Raw genomic sequence first — 20815 nt, forward strand, 5'->3', positions numbered from 1 at the left:
AATTGTCTGACTGACAGAATGCCTTACAATGTTCTCAGGTTTGCATCCATCAGACTCAACCAGAGTTTTGCTTTTTTGAAAATAGAGAGAAACCTTTCACATACATACGAATATGGACAACACTTTAGCTACTTTTTGATGATGTTGAGAGAAAAGCCTTGAGTGGAGAAAGTATGATAAAATGCAGGCAAACTCCTCTCTGAGTAAAATATGTCCCATTGCTGAGTATTATACTGCAAATGCAGGAGTTTTAATTCTAGCATGTCTACTGTGTTTAAAGAAATTGGCTTCATGAGTACATCTAACACAGGCTGTACTTCAGTGATGGACTGAAAGATGATTTCTCTGTAAATAATCTTACTGCGTAAATGATGTCACGTGCCCAAAAACATTTGTTGAACTCTTCACAGATAATGCGTGTTGCTCACACATATTCTTGAAACCACACACTGCTTTGTACAAATTCTGGCCAACAGCTATAACATTAACAATCAGCAAACAATGTGTGAAATAATAGGATGAAATTGATAAGAACTGCCTTTGCGCAGAGAGCTTCCTCGTACACCATACATTGAATCACAGGTTTGGGCTAACCAAGCTTTTCTCTTACAAACCAACAAGTCCCTTGTGGGTTCCAAGCATTGCAGACCCCATCCATTGTGACTGATGCAAGTCACTCCCGAGTTAGTCGCATACCTCTACAGCCTCCTCAGCACTGCCTGTAAAATGACTTCCATATCTGGACTTCGGTGTAAGAACTGCAGTTTTACTGTGCAGTGCACACTGGTACAGCATCTGCCACAAGTGCAATGTGTACCACGTAGTGGCCATATGTTAAGTGGTCACTACCACAGAGAACACAATTAATGGATATGGATAATGTTTGTACTGTGAGAACTGACAATGAGTATTATTGCGTAGGCTCTATTATTGGAGATCTTAAACAGTTTACATAGCTGTAATTAAGGAATGTTGTGATTTTTGGAACTGGATACAGCAACTAGCAGCAGTTGAAGCTGGATCATCTGTTTTTTACAGCATGTAAGTGCTTGCTTTCTCTGAACTAAGATTATTTCTTAAAGTCATTATATATACCAGGGGTGGCAAACCTTTTCCAAGTAGTGCGCCATTTCAAGTCTGGTTTATTATTCTCAACTATCTACTGTGCCACCTGGTATTTTCTTTTAGGGACTTAATTTCCAGATTCCGAATTATGTTTCATAATATGGTATTTATTTATTTATTCATTCATTCATTCATTCATTCATTCATTTTGCAATACCTCAACTCTTTAGATCAAAATATGAAATTCACAGCAGAAGATGAAATCAATAAGTTTATAGATATTTGTAGACATTAACATCACACGAAAAGATGATAGCTTCGAATACCACATTTATAGGAAGCCAACCTTTTCATCAAACACAATCAAGAACAACTCATTATATACCAACACTCAAAAAACGGGCAGCATGCTATAGTTCAATACATCAAGCATTTAAAATATCCCTCACACCTAAAGACCTCAACAATGAATTACAATATATAAGGAACATAAACAAGTTCAATGGGTTTAACATGGAAATGGTCAATCAAATAATAAGAAAAATTAGAAATAGGCAGATTTCAAAATTATTTCTGGAAAACAAAAAAGTCTAAATTTGCCACATTCACTTACAGTAATCCCAACATATATCAAATTTCGAACCCATTCAAGAAACATGACTTCAAAATTTTGTTCAAAACACAAAACACCAACCACCTAAATCACAATAGTGTCAACGCCAACAAAGACCAATACTCTGGATTCAAGATTTACAATCTCGCGTGTACCCAATGTTTCATCTCATACATAGGACAAACAGGACGAAGTTTCTCAATGAGATCCTTAGAACACTATAATGCAAACAAACATCATAAATTCTCGGCAATGAGCGTACATATGAAAGAAACTGGACATGCCTACATGACCGCAGAACAAGATTTAACGATCCTAAAGAGAATTAAGAAAGGCAAATTGATGAATGAATATGAAAACATCTACATTTTCATAGACTAGTTTTTCAACAGAAACCACAATTTAAATGACATTCTAGAGACTTAAAAATTCTTTATACGATCAAATCTCACAATTATTAAAAATAAAAGAAAACATGTTCCAAAACATCAATAAATGTCCATACGTAAAAGCTCTGCCTACAGAAAAACCCTCCTCCGAGAACAGCCAATACCCCATCCATCCACCCTTCCCCAACCTATACTCCTCTGCATAACACGCACAGATACAACACGAGGCACACGGAATTAGCTATCGCCAGTCGGACAGAAGGTGTCACAAGAGCAAGCCAGCCACAAGAGAGGCGAGGGGGTGAGTAAGAGCCACTTAACATCCCCATTTTATACTTCAGTTCACACAAACTTCACAGCTAAGACACAATTTTTCGTTACAGACTTCATGTTCCAAGACACAACAAGAAGCTTATAATTAAAGGGCGGATTTTAATGACCTAAAAAGTTTTGAAATATGAAAGCAAATATGACCCAAAAATCTTTAATATATGACCAAAAAAAGAATATGACCTCACATTATAATTGATTAATTTAATCCTATAAATGAACATTTGTCAGTTTTGTTCGTTACACTCAGTTTTTGTTAATCATAAAGTTTTTTTATCTTCAGATATAGCAGCACACATATCCTGAAAAATCAAGAAATAATTAGCAACGGATGATAATCTGATAAAGTATTTAACTAGTTCTGAATCGGTAAATTTCTATAAAAATGATGATGAAAATATCCATACCGGGTCTTAGTATTCCTTTCTGGCAGTGAAATCGCACTGGATGATCATGTGCATTTTCAAATTGTCGAACTCGAACCCTCTTCGGTACGTGTGAGCTGGATATGTCCTCGAGCATAGTTGGGAGCATGTTGCACATTGTTGTTTGTACGTCTTGTGGCTGTCGTACCGTCAAGAAAGAGAGGTGGTGGGGAGGCGGAAGCAGCTTGTGGAGGGGATAGTGTGGGTTGGGGTGCGTCTGCTGGGGTGTGTGTGTGGGTTTGTGTTTGCTGATTCTTTTTAAATATGTGTCTTTTAGAATGGGTATGGCTGTGTTAACACACACACACACACACACACACACACACACACACACACACACACACACACACACACACACCACGCACACAACCTATTTAACAAGCACTCTCTATCAGTTATTCTAATACCTACCTTCTTTTTCTTCTTTCTCAGATTTTTTTAAATTTACCTGAGGGAACGCAAGTATAAAGAGGGAAGTACCCACAACTCACTTTCATTGATTTCAATATGTTGCACACAGCAACGTAAACCTCAACAAGGAAGTTTGATATAGACTAGCATAGATTAACAATGCACTTTGAATCATCTCATAAAACCGTTGGACATAGTGTTGGAATTTAACATTAGATATCCGAGCCTGACACCAGAATGTCAGTGATACTTGATATACTCTCAGAATTGTATCCAACCTCAGCAAATATAATTTTTGAAATATGTAGAAATCATGGGGCCAGGGAAAAAACCCTCTAACCCAAAAAATTCTACCTTATGTATATACCTTAACCTTAAGTATTTTTTAGAATAGTGGCATTCATGTTTATTTTAATGGCATTCTTGTTTAATTTTAGTAGTATTTATTCTGTACGGTCGCTATTAAGCAGGCTCTTCAACAGCTGAAGATGACGTATTTACAGGTCGAAACCGGTATTGTCCTCTTATGTAAATAATATTGACACTATGTAAAATAAAGTATTGATTAGGTGGAGAACTTATCCTTCATACTTGTGTACTTTTACTTTCTAATAATAATAATAATAATAATAATAATAATAACGGAGATACTGTACATTAAAGAGTTGTGTAAGTTATAATTCCAATATTTTAAGTTTTGTGTGCTTTTACTTTTTAATAACATAGAGTTAACAACAGTTACAGAAACTTCAATTTTGATCATGTATGTCGTACCTTTTTATTCTACATGGGCTATGATAACAGAGATATTCATAAATGTAAATTTTTAGTTGGAAGTCCATCAACGCCAAATTTCTGACTTGAAAATATTGTTTAATCATCACGGTAACATGTTAAATGACAGTGATAGTCATTGTTGTCATGATTGTTCTTATAAGGTACAAATCTGCACGATCATCAGCCCATACTGTTAATGAAAATAATAAGAAAAATCTGTAAAAAAATAATACGAGAAAAGGAAGTCGTGAAGGGAGGTGGAAATAGAATACTCCCATGACCATGAATGCCCTAATGTCACTGAGCTGAAAGAAATTTAAATGCAGTAGCCTATAGTCTCCTGACCCCATAAAAGTGATCAACAACAACATCACACTGATTGTTGTTAATTTAAATGTGCGCTCTAGTTTCAGCTACCACTCATCTCTGCTGCAGTTCAGCAGCTAGTAGAATATATATTTTATGTTTATTTCTATTTTTGGTTACATTTAATTTACTGGTAATCTTGTTGGTTTTCCCCTTATAGCAACAATCAATCACCACCGCCAAATGACACCTCCCTCCCAACATCTCTTAATATTAGTAGCGACTTTCCTTAAATTTTTTTTTTTTTTTCATCATATTTGCTTAAGTGCCTCAAAAACTTCTGTTTGAATCTAGCATTGTAGCCTTGTCTGCTTCTATGCACCTTGCCTTGAATTCTTAGAGAGGAATTTCACCGTTGTCATGAAAGTCTCCTCTACTTTTCTTACCCCTGAAGGTCAAGTCTTAGCTCCTTATTGATCTCCATTCTCTTAACATGACCCATGAAAGCCATTTCATAAACACAGTTTCATCCAATGTGTTCATTCCCAACTTAGCCTCCATCTTACCATTACAAATGCTCTCCTACTGAGGTCGATAGCTGCAGTCGCTTAAGTGTGGCCAGTATCCAGTAATTGGGAGATAGTGGGTTCGAGCCCGACTGTCGGCAGCCCTGAAGATGGTTTTCCGTAGTTTCCCATTTTCACACCAGGCAAATGCTGGGGCTGTACCTTAAGGCCACGGCCACTTCCTTCCACTTCCTAGGCCTTTCCTATCCCATCGTCGCCATAAGACCTATCTGTGTTGGTGCGACGTAAAGCAAATAGCAAAAAGAATGTTATCCTGCCATTATTGCTACCGTTCCTTTACTTATAATTATTATTTCGTGTTCATTTCCTGCAGCTTACGAATAAGGTATGTGTGGAGTTCACCTGGCTTTACCTCCCATACAGCAGAGAGCGAAGTTATCCTGAAAACAGACTGATATAAGAATAATTTTTTACCTTCTTGTTGATCTCAGCTGTGTATTTGCTACATTAAGTTGTTACACCATTGATTGATTTCTCTCACTCCATCATCCTGAGAGAAAATGCATCCTATGCACTTGAAATGGTCCAATTGCATAATTTTTGAATTTCTTAAATATCATTTAACCTCCTTGGTTTCTTCTCATCAATATCTTCCTTATCTTGTACAGGTTAGCTTTCATGGTTTTTGACTGCAGTCTGCCATTAACATCTTCAAACTCAAAACCAGATGGAAATGAAATAAAATTTATCTTACTTTCCTAAAACATAATGGTCTAAACAACTCAAGTTTAGAATTGAGATAGTGAGTAAAAAATATTTGGAGGTCACAACAACCAAAAAAGTACCGGTATTCAAATATAAACTGACAAGAAGGCATTTGTGTCTCTTCACCATATTTATATCACTGAATATTTTTCCCCTGATATGGTCTTGCTCTGGTGGAAACTGTTAATGATGTATGGAACTTCAAGATTTTACAAATTTGTTCTCTACTTATAATTTACATACCACAGGCAGCCACTGACAAAATGGTTAAAAAAGGAGGTACAATATTTTTTATCCATAGTCTGAAGATGTTAAAACTAAGCCTCTGCATAAACCAAAATACTCAAACTATATTGTTAATCAGCTGAATCCCATCCATGTAGTAAGTCAGTCTTCAAAATGATGAAGAAAAGGGGCAGAAGATTACAGGCTTGCTAAATATCTCTAACTAATTTCAACTATGGACTCATTTTGCCATCAATTCTCACCAAAGCTTGACTCTACATTGGTTCTGTTACCGAGTTTATCCATATTGAAAATACCTTACTTAAATCCTATGTTGATTTACTCAGTGCAGTCTATTTATTCCTACCTTGCCACTATAGTTCAACACTACTTGTGAAATTTCATCTATTCCAGCTGTTATATGAAACAGCAATATCTCTCCACTTCCTAGGAGTTATTCCATTATCTTCTTTGTCCTTGCCCCAGTGAATTCTGAGATTAGAAACTTAATAATAATTCCTTTTACATACCTTAGGAAAAAAATAAATATTATTTCTGTCTGTCCAACAGTCGCTAATCCATTCTTCAAGCATAAAGCTATTCTTAGCTACACATATACGATGGATAGAAGGTAACTAGGTACCGTATTAATTAATGGCTGTAGAATTTTTAATATCAGTGGAATTGGTGAAAGTAAAGTGTACGTATACATATTAAATAGGAAGTATATACTCTGGCCTTAAGAGGGGTACGTTCAACAGTAACAAGGATAGCTGACCATATGTCTGTTCGGGAGCAGGCGCAGATTACTCCGTGCTGTGAAGTGTAGAATTCCATTGTTCTCGTTCAGAGACGATGGTGTACAGTGAAGGAAAGGAATGCAAGAAGAAGTGCCCATCCATCCATGTTCTAGACTGAGGAGAAAGTGACAAATATGAGGGAAATGTTCAGTTACAGCTGGCTAAATCAACACGTCAGGCAGATCATGAAAGTGGACTCACAAGGTACGTGATATGGAAGATATTAAAGAAGGAATTGCATTTCTGCCCATCGAAACCCCACCCCATGCAGCAACTGAAATAATGTGTGGCCTCTGGAGAGGCCTGATACCAGAAGACTCTGATTGCAGAATGGACTATAGAGTTGATGCTGGGTTGGCACAAGGACTGGTCTCAACTGTTCCAAAACAAACAAAACTCTGGAGTGATGAGGCTGTCTTCCACATGGGACGTTTCGTAAGTCAGCACAGTTGTCATTACTTGGCGGAACACAATTCCATTATGATGGAGAAGATGCAGAATCGTCCAAAAGTCACAAATGTTACCGAGTCATATCTTCTGCGTGACACTATGAATCTATTACACTACCATGAGATGCTTGAAGATTACATATGGCCCATGGTGTCTGGATGGGAAAACATTAATAACAATAATATTAGTGCCATGTATTATTTTCATGTTTAATTTTCAATCCATGGGTTGAATGAGAAATCTCCGGGGCATTGGCTGAGGCGATGCAGACATCACAAATGGCCTGCAAGAAGTCCAGACCTCACTCCCTGTGACATTTTCCTGTAGGGTTGGGCATAGAATGAGGTCTACTGGATAAAACCTTGCACACTGGAAGAATTGAAAGCATGAATTTGGGACGGTATCACCAATGTCTCGTGTAACTTCCTGCAGAAGACAGTGGATTCCATTCTTGGCTGTTTGAGGAAACTGGTAGATGCCACAGGTGCCTACATGAATTTTGGGGTGCGCATCCTATTTCCAAGTAACAATGCACACAATATTAATTTCAGTAAATTGGCATTAGAAGTTTAGAATTTAGAGTCCCTTTTCCAAACACCCTGTATAACCATTTTTCTGGACATTTTTTCCTTCTAATATAAACAGTGATGTTAACTAATATCATTTTGAATTCTTTGAAAAGCTAATTGCCATCAAATTATAACGTATGTTACATTTTTGTATTTCTGTAATAGTCTCTCTACCAAATTGACTACACAGAATCACTACCCATTAGAAGATCAGTTCTAGATAGTCACTGTGGTTTTATTGACTTTACTATTGTATTTGCATTTTGTCCGGCTCCATGGCTAAATGGTTAGCGTGCTGGCCTTTGGTCACAGGGGCCCGGGTTTGATTCCCGGCAGGGTCAGGAATTTTAACCATCATTGGTTAATTTCGCTGGCATGGGGGCTGGGTGTATGTGTCATCTTCATCATCATTTCATCCCCATCACGACGCACAGGTTTCCTACGGCCTCAAATCAAAAGACCTGCACCTGGCGAGCCGAACTTGTCCTCGGACACTCCCGGCACAAAAAGCCATATGCCATTTCATTTAATTTGCATTTTTAACAAGATTATTTAATTCTATGAAGTTTTCATTACAACCTTTTTCATAAACATTCCAGGACTGGCATTGTAAAAAAATAAAATATTCAGCTCGGCCACTAATGAGTAATGTAGTTCCTTCTGCAGTTATACAATACAGCTATTATTTGAAGCAGCCTGAGAATGTTATTCCTGGTATATTTTTCACCTTATATGTGGTGTCTTTTGCTACCTTCTTTTCAGAATTCTGTACATCCAGGGAGGGAAGAAATAACACAGTCTCATATCAGGAGAATGTTGAGACTGGGGAATAACTTTACGTTTAGCGGAAATCTCTTAATTGTCTCCCACCAATGCCTCAAAAAGTGAATGAATATACTATACTCTACAGGAACAACTGTAATATAAATGTTTGTATTAGCACTGGAACTGTTAAGACCTGGTGAGCTGGCCGTGCAGTTTGGAGCCCGCAGCTGTGAGCTTGCATCCGGGAGATAGTGGGTTCGAACCTCACTGTCAGTAGCCCTGAAGATGGTTTTCCGTGGTTTCTCATTTTCACACTAGGCTTTAATTAAGGCTATGGCTGCTTCCATCCCACTCCTAGGCCTTTCCTATCCCATCGTCGCTGTGTCGGTGCGACAAAGCAAATTCTAAATTTAAAAACAAAAATTTAAAAAAAGAACTGTTAAGATAAGTGCAACATCTGTTTGTTAAAGTCTCTCTTTTGTGCAGCTGGAGCTAAAGGAATTTGCTAAAACTTTGGGGATGTAGTAATACAAATAAACCATTACCGAAGTGGCCTCACAATATAATTCTTGAAACTGGTTTAGATTGTTTACTTATATGGAAGTTTATGGCAACCCTTTTCCACTTTGTATAAAGTGAGATGGCATTGATTTGTGTTATTTGCGTTTGTAGGGTCTGGCTCCTTGACTGAATGGTCAGCATACTGATCTTTGGTTCAGAGGGACCGAGGTTGAATTCCTGGATGGGATTTGGTTACTCTGGTTTGGGGACTAGGTGTTTGTGTTTATCTCAATACATATCTTCATCTACACACACTACATCACACTACAAACCATGACAGAAACACACAATAGTGAATACATCCCACCAAATAGGGTTAGCATCAAGAAAGGCATCCAGCTAAAAACTGGACTGAATCCATACAAAGTGCCAACCCCAGGTAACAGGGAAAAGATCAGGAAGAAGATATTTGAAGGCTTTTTTTTTTCCTTTAAATTTCAGGCATCCCCAGCATTTTATATATCAGAGAGAGAGAGAGAGTGTCCACAGCCTGTTTCCAGTCATTCGACCGAGTCAGGAATGGAATGAATGAAACCCCCATCTAGCGGCGAGGATAGGAAATGTGCCGGCTGCTACCGAATCCTGTCGCACTCCTCTGGGGCAATGATAAATGACTGACAGATGAAATGAAATGTTAATGGAGAGTGTTGCTGGAATGAAAGATGACAGGGAAAACTGGAGTACCCGGAGAAAAACCTGTCCTGCCTCCGCTTTGTCCAGCACTATCTCACATGGAGAGACTGGGATTTGAACCACGGTATCCAGCGGTGAGAGGCCAGCGCACTGCCGTCTGAGCCACGGAGGCTACTTTTTTTTTTGACACTGTTAATCATTTGTCCATACCCTTGATTGAAGAGTATGAAACAGTGAGCCTCAGTTCATAAAATACTTTGGAATGTTCAGGGTCTGCAAAAAATAAACCTGATGAATGTTAGTGAATTTTCAGCATAATAGAAATCTGATTGATGTTTGTAAACTTTTATGGCCTGTCAAATGGACATTTGATTGATCCTTTAAAAGGTAGTCAATCTGCAGAAATCTCTTCACCGTTTCATCCATTTTCTTTAAATGATAACAATAATGGTGTGTGGCCTTCGAAGAGGACTGATGCAAGTCTTTTGAGTTGACACCTAATAGGCGACCTGTGCGTCTATGAGGATGAATTCTAATGCTGAAAATGGCACACATACCCAGCCCCCACACTAGCAGAATTAACCAGTGAAAGTTAAAATCTCCATCCCGGCTAGAATCAAACCTGGGACCCCATGGACCAAACGCCAGCACACTAACCATTTAGCCATGGAGACGGACCTTTAAATGATGGCTGAATATTAATTGCATGCTATTAATTCTCATTAAAATATTTTTTTTTTTTTTTTTTCAGGTTGTTTAGAAAATATGCATTGGAAAGAAGCAGATTCATCAGAAAGTGAGACAGGGAAGTTGGAGCTTGATGATGACTTCCAGCAAGATTCAAGGAGTCTTGTCAGTAATGTGCATTTCACAGTTGGAGGTGATAGGTATGTGATCATTCATTGATTGGTGGAATTCTCTCTCATGTCATTAAATTTGCTCTTGGCTTTCCTTCATTGCGTGGAAAGGAGAAAGTGTCCCAAGTCCTTTTGTTTTAAAGTATTTATAAATGTTACATAACACTTTTTTTTTTCTTCCAGTTGGTCAGATGATTTTGGGAAGAGTCGTATGATACGATCTTATAGCCAGGATACTACTATGCTTCTAGGTGACAAAGAGGTAAGAATTTATTTTAATACAACCAGAACTCTATTATTAATATGTAAATGATATGGGTAATATTGCTCTAGAGAGCTCATAAATGATCAGGCCTTCAGCTGTCAGCATTTCATCACACCACCCTCATTTGTGTCTCAGTGACTTCATGTTAATTTGTGCTGTACAAGACAGAAGTGGGACATAATTTCTCCTAAATTTCTAGTTTTCTCTGCCACTTTCAGTCCAGTATTGCATAATTATTTGTCATTACCCTAAAGGTATGATCCAGGCATTCCTATTAGTTTATGCTTTCTAAGGGCTTTACTCTCTGATCTCACACTTGAAGTTGGTCACATTTAGTCGATTATTGCTGTAGACAGATATATGCTTGATCTGTCAGGAGGAAGTATCCATATATATAGTAGCTTAAGTTGTAAAGCTTGTGTTGCACCATAAAATAAGCATTCTGTTCATAAAAGAATCTTAAAGCAAGAAATAAATATATGAAATAGGACTTGCACCATTGGGATTTTGGTTTTTCTACAATATTATTTCAAAATTTAATGGTATAAATATCTTGTTGCTGGATAGAATTATCATTAACCCAAAAATATTGTATATACTATATACTCTAAAAAATTATCACATCACATCCTCGATAAAATTATAAAATATGAAAATTGTTGAGGCAGCCAAAGATTAGAAAAGAGAGAGAGAGAGTGAGTGAGTGAGTGAGTGAGTGAGTGAGTGTGTGTGAGAGAGAGAGAGAGAGAGAGAGAGAGAGAGAGAGAGAGTGTGTGTGTGTGTGTGTGTGTGTGTGTGTGTGTGTGTGTGTGTGTGTGTGTGTGTGTGTGTGTGTGTGTGTGTGTGTGTGAAATCACTCGCCAAGTTTAAGTACACCCCCGCAAATCGGCGCTAGTGGAGGAATGCACCAATGCTACATGTTCAGCTGTTTTAATGGAGGTTACACTGATATGCAAATACCCACATACAACACCCAATTGTTTAGACTTGTGAATACTACTGTCAAAGAGTTTTTTCCCAGTCTCCAAATGCAAGATGAAGTGAAACACTACGAAAATCAAAAGCAATATTGCACATTACATAACTTGAGAAAATACTTTTTAAACAGAGTTTTTCACTTTGTGCAAATAAAACATATACCAGACAGCAATGAAAACTTTAATCAAATGAAGTATATGAAGTAAATTGCTCACCAAAACTAGCTTGAGGCCACCTGTGATAGTTTATGAGTAGACTTAAAACAGATTTTCGAGCATGAAGATCTCTGCAGACTTCTGTCGCTTTGAAGATGAATCGGCACTTTAAATATGCAGTAGACCAGTTTAGGAATAATGTCCAAAGTGTGTTCAAACCAGTTCCTGACAGCACTACTGAAATTGTCTCAATCAAGTCAAGACTTCCATAAAAAATATTGTCCCACATCGACCTCGATGAACTCAGTTTTCATTTTCCTTCCAATCTGGAAAAGAATGTTTCACACACTTTTGGAGGGACATGTTAGAAACCTCTTGCCACTGCCAGATCCATAATCTTTTATTTCCATAAGAAATGAAAAACGACTTTCACTTTTGTGATAGAACAGACACAACATACCATTAGGAGAACTTACTGGAATTTATTATTTCACAAACGTATCAGTATACCTGAAATAGAAAACTTCATTACTATCTTGGAATTCGTTTTGAACCACTATTTCTTCTCTTTTAATAATAAAATATATCAGCAAGATGGACTTCCAATGGGAGCGCCGGCTTCTGGAATTTTAGCTAACATTTACCTCGACTTTTTGGAACACACTCAGATAGTAGGTCACATTAAAGGACTCGATCTCTGGCTTCGATATGTTGATGATACCTATGCCATAATTAACAAGGAAATAAATGATAGTCACAGTATCCTTAATACTTTGAATAATTTAGACCCAAACATAAAATTTACAGCTGAAGAAGAAGAGAAAGGCGTACTCAATTTTCTGGATATCCAAACAATTCGTAAAGACAACCATTTCCAATTTAAAATCTACAGGAAACCCACTTTTACCCCGACTACATTCAAAAGTGATTCTTTACATCCCATCTCGCAAAAGAAATCAGCTTATTATAGTTTCGTCAACAGAGCCTTTGAAATTCCGCTAACAGAAACAGACAGAAAAAAGGAACTTTCATTCGTCAACAGGCTCTACATAATGGTTTCAGTTTGAAATTCATCAATAAAATCATCACTAAATGCAAATACCAACAACAAATTAAACTTAAACAGCATTCAGAAAAAGAAAAAGGATATGTAAAATTCACCTTTAATAACCCGAAGATTTACGAAATCACCAACTTATTCAAGAAACACAATACCAAGGTAGCCTTCACTACAAACAACAACACGAAACATAGGTTCTTTAGTCATAATAAAGCTAATAAACTTAAAGATGACGAATTCCAGGAATCGGGTGTTTATAAGCTGACTTGTGCTCAATGTAAAAAAACTTACGTGGGACAATCTGGAAGGAACTTCTCAATTAGATATCAAGAACACGTCAATGCTGAAAGATACAAAAGATTCTCTGCCATGGGATCCCATATGAAAGAGTCCAACCACAAATTCACCAATATAAAACAGGACCTTCAAATTATCTGTATGATTAATAAAGGTAATCTTATGAACAACCTGGAAAACATCCACATCGTTCTTGATAAATTGGAAAACGGTGAAGAGAATCTCAACGAAAACAACGAGCATAAAAACATCTTATATGAGAATATTAGCAAATGGGTAGACATGAAACAGACTAGAAGAACAAGAGATATAATCAAACACGACATCGCAGAAGCACAGCCCAATCTCCCTCCTCCCTCACATGTTATTTTAGATGACGATGAAACTCTACTTCCCTTCTCTCCAGAGCTTTCCATGAACTGTCAAACTGTATCACATCGTTACTTCACCAGGTCGCGCTCAAAGACAGACCCTCTAGACAGCGCAGAATAAACATCTTTTCCAAACAAGAACGAAAGGCAAGATGACCTATTCTGACGACCACCATTTTTATCAAAGGAGTCTCCAAAGAACTTTTATTTGTGCTTATTGTCAATGTTTTTCGTTTCAGTTCTTTATTTATACAGCTGAAGAGGACCACTAAGTGGTCGAAACATGTCCTGTAAGTTTTAATTTTATTCAATTTTGCCTGAGGCATTAATAAAGTATTGATTAGGTGGTTATTTATACTTACTTCTTGATTAAACATCGATACGGTCATGAAATGGACAACTTGTAAGACTTCCTGTCTCTCGAAGGCAAGTAAATCAATCAGTGCTACCGCTGCTATCGTAAGGACCGAAGGTTCGGATACTGTGCGATATGCGCTTGTAATACGCAAAGCTGATCTCCGCTGTACCGCAGCTATCCTTCGCCGGTATTTTTCAAACTTCGGAGATTCAGCCCAGACTTCGGCACCATATAGAAGTGTCGAGTGAACTATCGACATAATAATAATAAACAGTGAAAGTTAATTCCACCGAAGCAGTGGATGAGTTCATTCCACTTAGCTAAGTGGTAGACCGATAAAGGCCGAGCTAATGCGAATGAAACATAGTATTCCAAAACAATGGTTCAGTTGAGTTTATTACTGACTGCAAAATCAAATCCACCTGTTATATTTCTTTCTCAGCAGTCCCAAAGAAAAGCTTGCCATTTCTTCTGCAATTATATATATTGAAAAATATGCATTTATTAAATTAATGTATTTTTATTTAACTTCTTGGGCCACCAGAAAGTGCCTCAAGGGCTGTTCATTGGAAACTCTTGCTTTAGAGTATTTCTTTTTGTTTCAGCATTGATAATAGGTGGATAGGTAATACCATATTCTTTATATTTTATCTGTGCTATGATAACGCTCTTCTCTCCTTCAAGTAGGAGGTTTGATATGCATTCAGAGAACTTGCATCATTGTTGGATAGCCACTCTAGGCATAACCTTCGCATCTTGAACAAATTTAAAATCATGCCACAATATGGGGATGTAATCAGTCTGGCTCATTTTGTTGCTGCTGTAATACACCCAGAGGCGAGGGGTTCACTTCATGAAGTTTATGTTGCTGTTTTGTTATTGAACTCATTGTTGATGGGTTAGTTGTTATGCAATTGCAGCAGTAATACCATGTAGTGAAGATAAGTGACAACCAAAGAGAGAGAATACATCTCAGTTAATAACAATCAGTGTACGTTTTTAAGATTGATGCTTTCACAGCCCATAATTGTAGATATGGTAATAAGCTTTTGGACTTTTGTCACGTCAGAAAACAAGGTAAAGTACTTTACATTTTGCGGGGAACTTTGCTCTGCGTCTTCAGAAGAAAATCTCATCTGTTCACGAGCAAGGCGTCTCTAATAATGAAAGTTTGAATTTAAGAATGCTTTACCATTGGTCTATAGTAAGTGGTACTCTCATTTGTCACTAGATGGCTCGCTGGGCACAGAATGAATCATCTTGTGATGAGGAGAGTATGAATTTGGAAACTCACTGAAACAAAATAACAGTAGTGAAAGGATAGGGAAGAACACTACCTACATAAATTCTTAATGGCTCTCAACCCTGTATTACTTAATTGATAGCCAGTGTAGTGTCCCTGTTGAAATTATTAGAATTTTTACATATTTCCACAGCTTCCCGTTTAATCCTAGACCTGTAGTGTTTAGTGTGGGTAAGAGCTTGAACATCTTGGAACACAACATCATGATCCATTGCTGACTTGCCTGGCTGATTGAGATAGATGTTTTGTTGGTGTTCCTTGATATGAGTACCAATGGACCGGCATGTCAGGCCAATCCATACCTTGCTGCAAGTACAAGGAATTTTGTACACCCCAGGGTGTAATAGCGGGGACAATTTGTCCTTGCTGTTACCTCAACTGTGAGTGGTTTTTATGACAGTGCCAAACACGGTTTTTATATTTGTGTTTGCAATTCAGTCTGTGGTATTGTGGATGAAAGCAAGCTCCCTTCACTTCTTCATTCTGTGAGTTTTGCGTAGTCATCCCTATCGAATGCAGGGCTTTATGAATCTGTACATCATGGTAACCATTAACCTTGAACGCGACTTTGAATGTATCCATTTCCTCCTGGATAGTTGATAGCTCAAAGATTTGTTTCACCTTCATGGAAAGTATCATGAGAATACCCTGTTTTTGTGCTGGATGGTGGTGAGAATCTGCATAGAGATAGGCCTAAAGAGCCGCCAGGTTTCTTTCATACTCCATCTCCATAGTGAATTTAATTGAAGGATGCTGCTGATTTGGGTGTTTTAGAAATAGGTGAAGTTTCTCAAGACCTTCTGTTCAGACCACAAATGTATTGTCAACATACCTCCAACAAATCATTGGTTTGATGGACGCCAAAGCAATAGCCTCCTTTTCAAAATGCTCCATAAAGAAATTAGCCACTACTAGCTAAAGTAGACTTCCCGTAGCCACACCAACTGTCTGTTTGTAAAATTGCCCATCCCACAAAAAACATCTGGAAGTCATGCAATGATGAAATAGCTTAGTAATGTCCTCAGGGAGTAGAGAGTCAGTCGGCTCTTTACTTAACAAGAACTCCACATCAAAAATCACCAGAAGTGCATTGGATTGAAGGGTTATGGTTGACAAGTTATTATTGAAATACAGAGAGTCTCTAATGTAAGATTCAGTACATTCTATAAGTGGCTGAAGCAATTTTCTTAGATATTTAGCGAAAGCATGTGTAGGAGAACCTCTCACACTAACTGTTGGTCTGAGGGGAACATTTTTTTAAATGGATATTTGTTAGTCCATATAATCTCAGTGGCAGAGTGTCCCCCAGAGTCAGATGTTTAGTCCCTCTTTTGAAATCAAGGACTGCCTTAAGAGCTTCACAGTGGTGTTGGACACACAAGTGGTAGGGTCATGTGAGCTCAGTCTGTAAACAGGCTCTGACAACATAGCTGAGATCTTCTTATACTTGTCAGTGACTATTACCACTGTCACGTTACATGAGAGAATGGTCAGTTCAGAATTATCTTTGAGTTCCTTCGGAGCTCCCCTCTCGCCTTTTGTTAAATTGGGCGCGGGTATTACAGCAGACCTTATCATACTCTCATATTCCTGATGTACTTCCTCAGGCTCATCGATAGATAGTTTGTGGATGACTGCCTCAACGGAAGTAATTAACCCCTCATTCGGAATTTCAGAGGGAGCGACAGCAAAATTATGTCCCCCTAACTAGAACTACCATTTGGTTCTCGTCCAAGGGCTTCTTGAGAAGACTGACGACAATTTCACTAGCATCAGGGTTTGTGTGAGAAACTGCCTGTTTCTGAGCCATTTGAAGGAACTTAGATTTGGCCTGGTTAAGCAGTCTTAAATTCAGACCTTCATTATTAAAGAAGTCTTGCTTATGAACAGACAAGATTTTACCTTGTTTTCTGACACAGAAAAGGCCCAAAAGCTTATTATTATAGTGTGTGTTTTTGTTGATCCGTTTTATGGACTTAGGACGTTGTAAGCCTCTGCATCTACTTTTCTTCTGGCTTGGCAATACTAGGGCATCCAAGGTCAAGGGTGTCTTTCATTTTCACCTCCCTTTATTTCTCGTATTGTGTTCAGCATTGATGGACTTTGCACTAAAAATATAAATTTGTTACTATCTTCCACGCAGTAAAAATATAAGTGATACACAAATAAATTAAAGTTTCTATAACAACTGATATGTATAGGTTTTAGATGGAACAAATATTAGTGAGGATATTGGGAAGTTTGTGAAAAATATAATAATTGTGAATATCTCCATTATTATTATTATTATTATTATTATTATTATTATTATTATTATTATTATTATTATTATTATTATTATTATTATTATTGTATTTCTTCTTTCGTTTTGGCCAACTGTGGACCACGTTAATTCGATTTCAGCTGCTTCTGGGCTCTGATCTGCACCCAGTAATCCTTCCTTCTTTCACTCTGCAACCTTCTTCTCCCTTCCGTCCATGGTGTTTGTGTCCACAAACTAGCTTTTCCTTGGAAACTCTTTGTTTTCTTTATTTTTGACTTGTAAGTTTCCCTGTTGTCCGTCTCTGTGGTGTAGTAGTTAGCATGATTAGCTGCCACCCCCGGAGCCCCGGGTTCGATTCCCGGCTCTGCCACGAAATTTGAAAAGGGCTATGAGGGCTGGAACGGGGTCCACTCAGCCTCGGGAGGTCAACTGAGTAGAGGTGGATTCGATTCCCACCTCAGCCATCCTGGAAGTGGTTTTCCGTGGTTTCCCACTTCTCCTCCAGGCGAATGCCGGGATGGTACCTAACATAAGGCCACGGCCGCTTCCTTCCCTCATCCTTGCCTATCCCTTCCAATCTTCCCATCCCTTCACAAGGCCCCTGTTCATCATAGCAGGTAAGGCCGCCTGGGCGAGGTACTGGTCATTCTCCCCAGTTGTATCCACAACCAAGAGTCTGAAGCTCCAGGACACTGCCCTTGAGGCGGTAGAGGTGGGATCCCTCGCTCAGTCCGAGGGAAAAGCCGACCCTGGAGGGTAAACAGATGATGATGATGATGATGATGAAGTTTCCCTGTTGCTTATTTCTGATCCTTGTATTCCCATTTCTGTCAGGTCCTTCTTCACTTCCTGATGCCAGCATACCACAGTTTTTCTGGTCTCAAAAAACCTTACTATCTGGTTGATCAGTCTTCCCGGGTCCATTCTGTAGATGTGTCCAAAGAACATGGCTCTCCTCTTCCAGATGGTGTCTGCGATCTTTTCTATCATGCGGTAAAGTTTTTGGTTTGCTTTCTTTCTGTACGATCCATCCTCTGTTCTTTGGGTTCCCAGTATCTTTCTTAGAATTTTTCGTTCCACCAGTTCTAACTTCTTGACCAATCCTACCTTTATCAGGTTTATTATTGTTGTTATTATTATTATTTATCGATACGGCCACCTGTGGGCCATGCTTACACAATCTTCCTTCTGTCGCGCAGACCGATACCCTTCTCTTCACACTCTCGCCAAAGATTCTTGAGTCTTTGACTTCTTCTTGCTCGCTCTTCTACCGAGATGTTCCGTTGAATTCTCCACTGATCATAATTTAGTCCTTGCCAATACTTGGTTCAAACACCACAAACGACAGCTGTATACGTTGACGAGACCCGGAGACACTGGAAGGTATCAAATAGACTTAATTTTGATTATGCAGAGATTCAGAACCAGGTGTTGGATTTCAAAACTTTCCCAGGAGCAGACGTGGACTCTTACCACAACTTATTGGTCATGGAATGCCATTTGAAGTTGAAGAAATTGAAAAAAGGAAGGAATGCAAGGAGATGGGATCTAGACAAGTTGAAAGAAAAGAGTGTGAGGGATTGTTTCAAGGAACATGTTGCACAAGGACTAAATGGAAAGTCTGAAGGAAACAATACAGGAAGAGTGGATAGTCATGAAAAATGAAGTCAGTAGGGCTGCTGAAGAAATGTTAGGAAGGAAGAAAAGATCAACTAAGAATCAGTGGATAACTCAGGAGATACTAGACCTGATTGATGAACAACGAAAACACAAGAATGCTAAAAATGAAGAAGGCGGAAAAGAATACGGACGATTAAAGAATCAAGTGGACAGAAAGTGCAAGGTAGGTAACGAAGAATGGCTGAAGGAGAAGTGCAAGGATGTCGAAGGTTGTATGGTCCTAGGAAAGGTAGATGCTGCATACAGGAAAATTAAGGAAACCTTTGGAGAAAGGAAATCTAGATATATGAATATTAAGAGCTCAGATGGAAATCCACTTCTAGGGAAAGAACACAAAGCAGAAAGATGGCAAGAACATATCCAACAGTTGTATCAAGGTGAAGATGTAGATTATTTGGTCCTGGAACAAGAAGAGGCTGTTGATGCTGAGGAAATGGGTGACCCAATTTTGAGGTCAGAGTTTGACAGAGCTGTGAGAGACCTAAATAGGAACAAGGCACCTGGAATTGATGACATTCCCTTTGAATTACTGACTGCCTTAGGAGAAACCAGCATGGCAAGGTTATTCCATTTAATGTGTAAAATATATGAGACAGGAGAAGTGCCATCCGATTTTCGGCAGAATTTTGTTATACCTATTCCCAAGAAACCCAGTGCTGACAAGTGTGAAAATTACCGCACCATTACTTTAGTATCTCATGCCTGCAAAATTTTAACACGTATTATTTACAGAAGAATGGAAGGACAGGTTGAAGCTGAGTTGGGAGAAGATAGTTTGGCTTCTGAAGAAATGTAGGAACACGTGAAGCAATCCTATTTTATGTCTTATCCTAGAGGATCGAATTAAGAAGGACGAGCCCACGCACATGGCATTCGTAGATCTAGAAAAGGCATTCGATAATGTTGATTGGACCAAGCTATTTATGATTCTGAAGATGATAGGGATCAGATACCGAGAACGAAGAATTATCTACAATCTGTATAAAAATCAGTCTGCAGTCATAAGAGTCGAGGGCTTTGATAAAGAAGCAGCAATCCAGAAAGGAGTGAGGCAAGGCTGCAGTTTGTCCCCCCTCCTTTTCAATGTTTACATAGAACAGGCAGGAAAGGAAATCAAAGAGGAATTTGGAAAGGCAGTAAAGGAAATCAAAGAGGAATTTGGAAAGGAAATCACAATCCAAGGAGAGGAAATCAAGACCTTGAGATTTGCCGATGATATTGTTATTTTATCTGAGACTGCAGAAGATCTCGAGAAGCTGCTGAATGGTATGGACAAAGTCTTGGGTAAGGAGTATAAGATGAAAATAAATAAGTCCAAAGCAAAAGTAATGGATTGCAGTCGAACAAATGCATGTGATGCAGGAAATATTAGATTAGGAAATGAAGTCTTAAAGGAAGTAGTTGAATATTGTTACTTGGGTAGTAAAATAACTAACAATGTCAGAAGTAAGGAGGAAAGGAGGACATAAAATGCAGACTAGGACAAGCAAGAAAGAACTTTCTTAAGAAAATAAATTTGATCACTTCAAACATTGATATAGGAATTAGAAAGTTATTTCTGAAGACTTTCATCTGGAGCGTGGCAGTGTATGGAAAGAAAGAGAATAGAAGCTTTTG

General features: G+C 38.3%; 1 protein-coding gene across 3 annotated transcripts in view; it reads left to right on the top strand.

Annotated features, from left to right (window-relative positions):
* The window catches only part of Stim (stromal interaction molecule), a 424265-nt gene that overhangs the window by 386321 nt on the left and 17129 nt on the right, over positions 1-20815 (top strand). For all 3 annotated transcript variants that reach the window (XM_067143252.2, XM_067143251.2, XM_067143253.2), the window contains exons 12-13: positions 10363-10498; positions 10652-10730. In XM_067143252.2, the coding sequence (XP_066999353.2) occupies positions 10363-10498; positions 10652-10730 (215 nt within the window). The remainder of the gene's footprint in view (positions 1-10362; positions 10499-10651; positions 10731-20815) is intronic.

Source organism: Anabrus simplex, chromosome 3 (genome assembly GCF_040414725.1).
Source record: "Anabrus simplex isolate iqAnaSimp1 chromosome 3, ASM4041472v1, whole genome shotgun sequence".
Taxonomy (NCBI): domain Eukaryota; kingdom Metazoa; phylum Arthropoda; class Insecta; order Orthoptera; family Tettigoniidae; genus Anabrus; species Anabrus simplex.